This window comes from Lactuca sativa, chromosome 8 (genome assembly GCF_002870075.4).
Source record: "Lactuca sativa cultivar Salinas chromosome 8, Lsat_Salinas_v11, whole genome shotgun sequence".
Taxonomy (NCBI): Eukaryota; Viridiplantae; Streptophyta; class Magnoliopsida; order Asterales; family Asteraceae; genus Lactuca; species Lactuca sativa.
The window spans coordinates 150893706-150903245 of record NC_056630.2 but is presented as its reverse complement, the minus strand read 5'-3'; the positions used below and the strand labels follow the sequence as shown (position 1 = coordinate 150903245).

Sequence of the window (9540 nt, the reverse complement as noted above, 5' to 3'; positions counted from 1 at the left end):
GTACAATCTACTTTTGAAACAAATGTAAACTTTCAAATATATGTAATGTAATGGTTGTTTACTGTGATTACTATGTACATTGGATTTGATACTCAACGTGGAGTCAACCCCGGAAATGTTTCCGCCTTTGGTTTTCGAGGTGTGACATGTAGCCCGGGTGGGCAAGGTGGCGTACCGGCTGGATCTGCCAGCCGAACTCAGTCAGATCCACAACACTTTCCACGTCTCTTAGCTGCGGAAGTGCCTAGTGGACGATTCGGCGGTGGTACCCTTTGACGACATTCAGGTTGATGGCGGCCTGAATTACATCGAGCGACCTGTGGCAATCCTTGACCGGAAGCCGAAGGATCTGAGGAACAAAAGAGTAGAACTCGTGAAGGTGAAGTGGCAGCAGCGAAAGAGGTCAGAGTGGACTTGGGAGCCGGTGAGTGAGATGATGGAGCACTACCCCGAGCTGTTTCAGGATCGAGCGGCAAACTTCGAGGAAGAAGTCTAAAATAAGTGGGGGAGATTTGTAGCACTTGGTTCTTGGTATGTATTTTGTTATTAAATCTTCATTTATTTTTGCATTTTATCCTCGAACTCGACGAGTCGAAGGACTGACTCGCCGAGTAGAAGCGGGATGAGGCGCTGGGTTTGAGCTGCGGACTCAGCGAGTCGGGTCCCGAACTCGGCGAGTAGCCGCTGTTTGGAAAAAAACCCTAATCCAGGGGTTTACACCCTATTTAAACGACCTTATGCAGCCTCCTTTCCTCCTTTATGCTCCCAAACACTCCTCATAGCAAACCCTAGCCGTTTTTGAGAAGATTTAAGGCTTTTTGAGTGATTCTTGTGAGTTTTGATCTCAAGGAAGAAGGAAGAGTATAGAAGGATCAAGAGGGGACTGAAGGATTCGAGTTTGGTTCATCATTTGCAGTCTTTGGAAGGTATAAAGTCTGAACCTTGCTCATTCATTTGTTAGATCCCTCTTTGAGGTGGTTTAGGGCTTTTATAAGCCATTTTTGGTGGCCAACCATGTTTGCAAACATGGTTGGGGGTTTGGGCTTCTGTATCATGTCATTTTATGAGTTACAAGTTAGATCTAGGTTGCTTTTTGCACCAAGGAAGGCCCCATGCAACAAAAGAACCATTTTAGAGCCTTTTAAGCTCTAATGTCCCATGCATGCACGTAAAGTTTGTAACTTTACGTGCTAGATCGAGTTTAGGGGCCTGGATCTATCATTTGGTTAAGTGTTGTACATCATAAATCGAAGTTCTTAGTAAGGGATGTGATAGACTCGGCGAGTCCAAGGGTTTTGGTCCCATATCAGTGAGGGTCACAAGGACCAAATGAGTGTGGGAGGGTTTTAGGAGTCCCGGGGAGTGACCCAACGTTCTGGACTAAGCAAAGTGTTCTGGGAATTCATGGTACTCGGCGAGTGCATGAACGGACTCGGCGAGTCCAAGTCAATCTTCATGGTACTCGGCGAGTTGCTCATCAACTCGGCAAGTCAAGGACAGAAGGTGTTCATAGGATGAAGAGTGACTCGACGAGTCAAGACATGACATGAGTATCAGTTGATGATGAACTCGACGAGTTGTTCATACAACTCGGCGAGTCGGATGAGGATTCAGTCGGTGTTAGAAGGAAAACTCATCGAGTCATCGCCTAACTCGACGAGTAGAGACGGATGTGAGGTTTGATTGAAGGATAGGGACTCGGCGAGTTGGTGAGTCAACTCGGTGAGTCAGGTCAACTGGAAGTTGACTTTGACTTTGACTTGGTCAAGGGGTAAAATGGTCATTTTACCCTAAGGGTAGATTTCAGTTTCTGACTAAGTGTTTTGTGGGAATTTCAGCCGGAGGATTTTCGGAGCAACATAGCCAGCAGTCAGAGGATTCCCGCACAATTCAGCAGCTACGAGGTGAGTTACCTTCCAGTAGGGGTGGGTCTAAGGCCACAATGCCGGCCCACCATTGAGGAGTATTTAAAAGATGATTGTCTTTGTGATAATTTATCTTGGTCTGGTATGTGTTGGTTATGAGTTATATCTATATGATATGTTGCATGATAGGGATAGTTTCCCTGATAGTGGTCCTTAGGACCAAGGGGTAGGTCAGTACCCTGATATGTCTGGCTGTGTGCTTATATCTTGCTATTGTATGCTAGTGGTGGGTGGAATAGTCCCCAGTTACCGGTTGAAAGATACCAATGACGATTACCGGTTGAAAGATACCGATGGTATTGTATGGTATGTGGTATGATGGGGGAACTCACTAAGCTTTGTGCTTACGGTTTCAGTTTTTGGTTTCAGGTACATCTTCATCTAAGGGGAAGGAGCCGGCGGCGTAGCATGGCATCACACACACACATATGATTTTCCGCACTGTGTTTTCTGGGATTGTACTTTGATATGACATTTGTTCATGGTTGTGGGTTTCAAATATGATACTTGGTTTTGAGATGACGTGTTTATACAATATTTTCTGATGAATGTTTTATGAATTAATTAATCAAAAATGAAATTTTTGGGCTTGAATTTTGGGATGTTACACCCGGACCCAGAAAACCCGAAACTAGTTAATAGGATTTTGTAGAACCGGAAACCGGACCGGAATATAGGAACCGGTTACAGTTCGGTTCCGAGTACGGTACCGAGTAAAGTGAGTCTAGAACCGGAAAATCCGGAAATATCAAAGTGGGTAGGTTGGAACCGGATAAAATGGGTTTAAAACCGGAACACCCAAAAAAATCGGAATTTTTTAGCAACTGCTTACTACTTAGTAGGTTGAACTTTGAAAATTTTCATATTGATATCCTGACTTTGTGGGAATGTAACTCATTGAATATGAAACCAAAATTTACAAAATTATAGTCTAATATCATATACAAACTCTAAACTAAACTTTAGAAAAAAAACCACATGTCAATCTAACTTTAAACGAATGAGATATGCATGTGTTAACATTTTCACAGAATACAAAGTACAAAAACAAATAGCTGAAAAGTTGAAAATTTTCAGTTTTGATATCCCAACTTCGGGGGGATGTAAATCATTGAATAATAAACCAAAAATGACAAAATTATAGTCTAAATTCATGTACAAACTCTAAGCTACAAATTGGAAGAAACCACATGTCAATCTAACTTCAAACGAATTAGATATGCATGTTTTAAAACATTCACAGAATACAAAAAAACTGAAAAACTAAAAACTTTTAGCTTTGATATCTCGACTTTGGGGGACTGTAAGTCAATGAATATAAAACTAAAAATAGCAAATTTATAGTCTAAAATCATGTAGAAACTCTAAACTACACGTTAGAAAAAACCGCATGTCAATCGGAGTTGAACCGAATGAGATGTGCATCTTTTAAACGTTTCATAAAACCGGTTCCGACCCTAAAAGTGGTTCCGGTTCCGGTTTTTAGACCCGATTTACCCGAACCCGATGGACCCAAACTCGAATTACCCGGAACCCGGATAAAGTCAATTTTTAAACCTGGAACCAGAACCAGTTTTATATATTCTGGTTCTAACGGTTCCGATTTCGGTTCCGGTCTGGTTTTCCGGTTCTAAATCTCATCCCTAGTCCATAGTCCATTAGGTATAGAAACTCCAGTCCATCAGGTATATCGATTATCAATACGTCCTTCGCAACGTACGTTTTAATTTATAAGGTAATTAACAATTAGCCATTTTCATCTTTCTTTAACGATTTCATTAGATGTGCGATGTAGCTCCTCCAAAGTCTCTTTTTAAATTGAATGGCAGTTTGGATCCCTGCTCCGCTTATATTTTTCGGGTACATCAATCTTCAAATTTAGATTTTGGTTTTTTCTGTTTTTGGTATTTCTGATGATAGTGTTGAATCAAGGGGAGAATTCGAATCATTACTTCAATCAAATTAACAAATATGTATGATATGATTTTTGTGTGGAATATGGTAGATTTTTTTGAAGTTGGACGATTTTTTTGAACGAATTTATATGTGAATTTAATTCTTATTTTATGAAAGATAGGTGGTGTGTACCCTTTTTACCAAATTCGTTTGTCTTCTAATTATTTTATTTGCTTTTGTTGTTCCTCTTCGTGATGAATTTTTTTATTATAATAAATTGCTTGTATCTTGCACACTATATTTAATGCACATATGATGACAAAATCATTGAAAGTGAAGTCATAACAAAAAGTAAGATGCCTAAATTGTAAAATGTGTTAAAAGTATAAATTCGGAAATTTGTTAAAGATTTGATTAAACCTTTATACATTTTTTAAAGATTTGATTAAACCTTTATACACCATTGATTCATTCATAAAACATGTTTGGAAATAGCAAAATTACATAATGAATCACGTCAATTTTAGTAAATGGCACGTTGTATATTATATGTTTCATTAACCAAAGTGCATGATTATTTATGTGACAAGCAAGTAATTTAACTTTTCCAAATAAATATTATGTACATAATGGTTTCAAAAGTCATTTAGTATGAGTATGTATTGTATCACAGGACATATAAGATTGAATTTATAAACTCATGTCATATTTATCTACAACGAGTAAAGTAGAAATATGTGTTAATTAGTTGGACATATGTAAGTGATTAGTCAATGGATTAATGTGAAAAGTGTAAAAATGTAATAGTAAATAACACTAGAGACTAGAGTTAAATTATGTTACAAAGGAAGCTTAAAGGTATTCTATTACAATGGATTTGTCTTACAACTATTCTTCTTCAATAAACATTGTCTATATGTACACCTTCATCTTTTTGTAACCATTTCCACCTCTCAAACCTACAACCCCTCACCCTTTATTCATTCACATTTTATCATCATCATCAAAGCTCCACAAAATATGCACATTTAACCAAATTTTCGTTTTCTACTCACTTCCAAAAGCAACAATTGTTTCAAATCCTACACATGTTCTACCTTCCTTCCTACTTGTTGTACTTGATCTTCCGGTTCACAATATCTTTTCCAAAACCAATGTTCTTGCCATAGCAAATGTATCTCTTCAATAGGAACTTGCTTTGTTTCAGGCAAAAGGAAGTAGATAAAGAGACTCATGATAACAATCAAACCCGCAAACACCAAGAAAATCCCATATTTTAAGTGGCAAAGTGAGATTAAAAAGCATTGTGCGATTAAAGCAGTGAAGAGCATGTTGACACAAACAACCATACTTTGACCCGCGGATCTTGTTTCTAAAGGGAAGATTTCACTTGGGACTAACCATCCTAGTGGGCCCCATGACCTTCCGTACCCTAGAACGAAAAGACTAATTACTACTACAAGGAATATTCCAATTCCTTTTGAGAGTACCACACCTTGACCGAATTTTAGGGCTAGAGTTACAGCCACAGCCACCTAAAAATATCACAATAACGTTTTATTTATAGGGTTTTAAAAATAGTAAAAATCATAATCCACATTCTCTTTTCACTTCATAGACTTAACGGGGACATGATTTAATCTAGTAAGCTATGTATGCGTATTTCCTTTTTTAAAGAACGACTTAATAGAGAAAGTCAGAAAATTGTTCGTTCATATTCTAAAATATCTTTTTGCGATGTCATTTACTTAGAGAACGAATATTTTTTTTTCATGTATGCGTATTTCCTTTTGTCCATTTTCATTTGTTCTATACTTTATCTTAGGATTTGTCTCTTTGTTTTTTTTTTCTCACATCAAGAAAATTACACAATCACATATTCTTTTCTCCTTGTATAAATTACCACCATGTTCATGTATATTCTTTAATATTGTTATTAAAAAGACGATTAACAGAAACAGTCAAGGGTTCAAGTCTACATCCACAGTCTGAGAGTTTCAATTCCAATATGGATCAAGCTCCCTATGGACACTGTGGGGCCCTGTATACCTAACTTACATCTCGCATGATGTAAGTTACGGGGTCAAGACAATGTGGGCCATCTCAGGAGTTGTTTAAAGATAATTTTTTTTTTTATAAAATAATGTTGAAGAAAAGAAAAATACCATGCAGCAAACCATTTCAAATCCAGCTTCCAAGAAAAAAGCTCTCCTCCCAAACTTATCAACAAATGCCATTGATATAAGAGTAGCAACCACAAGAGAACCAGTAGTAATAGTAGAAGACCAAAGTGCAGCTCCTGAACCAAATCCCAAGCTCTGAAAAATCACAGGCGCATAAAACAACACCGAATTCATCCCAGTCAGCTGTTGAAACGCAGGTATACCCAAAGCTCCTATAACCAACTGCGGACGATTCTTCCTCTTCAACAAATTCCTAAAAGGATGTTTAATTGCTTTAGCAGCTTCACTTGCTTCAATAAGATCTTCAAACTCTGCATCCACTTTTGTTGTTCCCCTAACTCTCTCCAACACTTTTCTTCCTTCTTCTAACCTCCCTTGTTCCACTAAACTGTTTGGAGTTTCAGGTAAAAAAAGTCCACCAACAAACATTAGGGTTGCTGGAACAGTTGCTAACCCTAATGATAATCTCCACCCTTTTGGATGTTTTTCAGTTGCATTGTTTACAAAGTTGGCTATGAAGATTCCCAAGCAAGTTGTTAGCTGAAAAAGCTGGTTCACTGCTCCCCTGATCTTTGCAGGTGCCATTTCTGACAAATATAAAGGTACCGCCTGCACATTTTCACATAAACAAAAAACTTTTTATTCTTCCAAGAGTAAATTACTGAAATCGTCCCTATGGTTTGGTCAAAATTGCATGTTTGGTCCCTAACTTTCTTTTTGCACTCGGATCGTCCCTGTGGTTTGATTTTGTTGCGCTTTTCGTCCCTTACATACATAAACTTAGGGACCAAACGTGTAATTTTGACCAAACCATAGGGACGAAAAACGCAACAAAATCAAACCACAGGGACAATCCGAATGCAAAAAGAAAGTTAGGGACCAAACATGCAATTTTGACCAAACCATAGGGACGATTTCAGTAATTTACTCTTCTTCCAACAACTCCTGAGCTATACTGGCCCACACTGATAACTCAAGTACACTGTGTGTCTATGTCAGTATCAGTGTAGGCCAATGCCAATAGGGGGTAAAAAAGTAAATATTGTAATGTTTGGGGGGAAAGGAGTTTACTTGGTTGCTAAATCCAATGCCAATGCCAAGTAAGCATCGGCCAATGATTAGCATGGCAATGTTTTGTGCAAAAGCATTGAGAATTGCACCAGAGAAGAAGCTAACTGCTCCACAAAGAATGCTGGCTTTTCTGCCTTTGTTTCGGGTTACATGTGATGCTATAAATGTGGAAAGAAGGGCTGCAAAATAAAGGGATGATGTGAAGAGTGTGAGGAGTTGATTGTCATATTTGCAATAATCGGTTTCCTTGAGATGTTCTTGTTTTCTTTTGTATACTTCGTGAAAGAATTCCTTCAAGAAATAATCCATTGATGTCACTCCACCTGAAAATTAATGAAAGTTGTTGTTTTTAAAACATGAGATGTGAATCAGGTCTTAACAAAAGAGGTTATTGACTACTATGTTCAAGTTATTAAAAGATCAATTAGAAGAGCACTTAAAGAAAACATGCAAGAAAAGAAGGAATTAAGATGAAACAAATTTCAACTTTGTTTAACTTGTAAATTTCTTTTTTTGTTAAAAAGGAAGGACAAAGAAAGGCAGTGGACAAAAGATGAGAAAATGTAGTTGGGGTTGTACTACATGCATATATAGTTGTACTTTCTTTATCTGTGTTAAGCTCTGATTGGATTTTTCTGCTATTTGTGATCAAATTTGTATCCGAACAGCTATTTCTTTAAAAGGTTTATCCCAAAAAAGAATGTTCAAGGAAATTTGATATATTTGTCCAGTTTTGCAGCTGTAGTGAATTCAAATATTGCTAGTATTCGTTTTTTTCTTTTGCAAAAAGAGTGCTTTTTGAAAATTGATAAAACTATGATAAATTTTTTGATAATTTGGTCAAAATTAATGGAATAAATACAAACATAAATAACTCCAATTAAAGAACTAATAGATTCACATAATCCCATTACGCACTTTTTGAAGTTGAGAAAACAATATTATCTTTGTCTTTTTCGAATATGCCCAGCTGGAAAGAAACAAGATTTAGAAAAATCACTGACCAATTTGAATGTTTTGATGGATTGTTTTATCAAAAAAAAACAACAGAAATCCAAGAAGTAGATGCACAAAAGTTACTGTATTTTATTACAAGAGTGAAATGGGATTTGATTTTGAATGAAATAGCGAGAGGAGTTTGAAGGATGTGTTCATTTATGTGAGTATCATAAACAGTAAAAGTAACTCCAGCTTGGATCTGACAAATGAAATGTACAGAATACAGCTTTACAGAAGCACAAAAAGACAATATGACGAAAAAACAGATCAGAAAAAATCTTCAACAGATAATCGGACAGTAAAATCAAATCAAACAGCACACAGGGTGCCCTTTGCCGCATTTCATACAAATTGCTCCGGATATCCGATTTCAAATCTCGGAGTCGGTATTACATTGGGTTATTCAGTTCGCCGGAGAAAGAAGAAACAAATGAGGGGAGGAGAGAGACTGACCGGAGACGCCGAGATCATAGCCGAAGAGAGAACCACCGAGAGCAGCGACAATAGAAGCAAATATGAAATACCAAGTGATCTTATACTCGTAATACTCCGCCCTTGCTCCGCCTTGTCCATCCACAAATCCTCCGCCCGCCATTCTTTTTCTCGGACACGATCAGATTACCACAAAAGTGACAAAAAAACTGCAAATTTATAGGACAATATTAAAGTAATGGATTATGGATAAATGACCAGATCGGAATGACTCTGAATTTAGGGATCATGCCAATTGCCAAGGATTATGGAGGTGAATGGATAAACTGGGATAAACAAATTGGATTGGATTACCAATAGGTCTATTCCTCCTTTTAAGTATTACACTTTCTAATTATGTTTATAATTTATCCTCACTTTTCACCAAAATTTAGTACCTACTCTTTTAAACTGTGATTTGAACATACATTTAATTGTTGAAGACAATATATATTGCTGTTTATTTGGTTATTACAATATATTATTATGTTTTTTTTTTTTTGAAATTTTTTAATATATATCCTAAGATAATATATAAGAATCATTAATTGAAGTAATAATTATAAAAAATATTATCATAATTAAATAATTAAATATGATAAACATTGATTATATATAGTATTATAATAGTTAAATATAAAATACATTAATTACAAAAATATTATTTATAATTAATATTTATTATATTTAATTATGATAATATTCTTTATAATTAATAATTCAATTAATGTTTGTTATATATGCCTTTAGAGCGTTTATTAGAAAATTTCTATGTTTTTTTGTCGTTTTTATTCATACTCACCTATGACTAGAGCCATCAATTAAATACATGATACGGCTCACACACACAAGTATAACATACGTTTTTTGTACATACAATTTTATAAATTAGTGTTTTGTGTTTATGTGTGTCGATATAAATTTCAAATTCGTGTTTCATGTCTTACACATGTCACATACGAATTTATTTGTTTAAACATGTATAAGACATGTTT

At 36.2% G+C, this 9540-nt stretch overlaps 1 protein-coding gene across 1 annotated transcript; it reads right to left on the bottom strand.

Moving 5' to 3' along the window:
• Positions 1–4599: 4599 nt before the first annotated feature.
• Positions 4600–8941, bottom strand: LOC111905298 (sugar transport protein 14). The gene is made up of 4 exons (XM_023900989.3): positions 8528–8941; positions 7076–7398; positions 5987–6613; positions 4600–5356 (listed from the first exon to the last, which is right to left on the bottom strand). Exons 1-4 carry the CDS (start codon positions 8667–8669, stop codon positions 4904–4906), a joined length of 1545 nt encoding a protein of 514 aa, XP_023756757.1. The 5' UTR covers positions 8670–8941; the 3' UTR covers positions 4600–4903.
• Positions 8942–9540: the final 599 nt, after the last annotated feature.

Coding starts and splice junctions, on each gene's coding strand:
- LOC111905298 (XM_023900989.3), bottom strand. CDS start 8,669: ATGGCGGGCGGAGGATTTGTGGATGGACAAGGCGGAGCAAGGGCGGAG. Junction 6,614..7,075: donor GCATTGGATTTAGCAACCAA/GTAAACTCCTTT, acceptor GAAAATGTGCAG/GCGGTACCTTTATATTTGTC. Junction 5,357..5,986: donor TTGAAATGGTTTGCTGCATG/GTATTTTTCTTT, acceptor TGATATTTTTAG/GTGGCTGTGGCTGTAACTCT.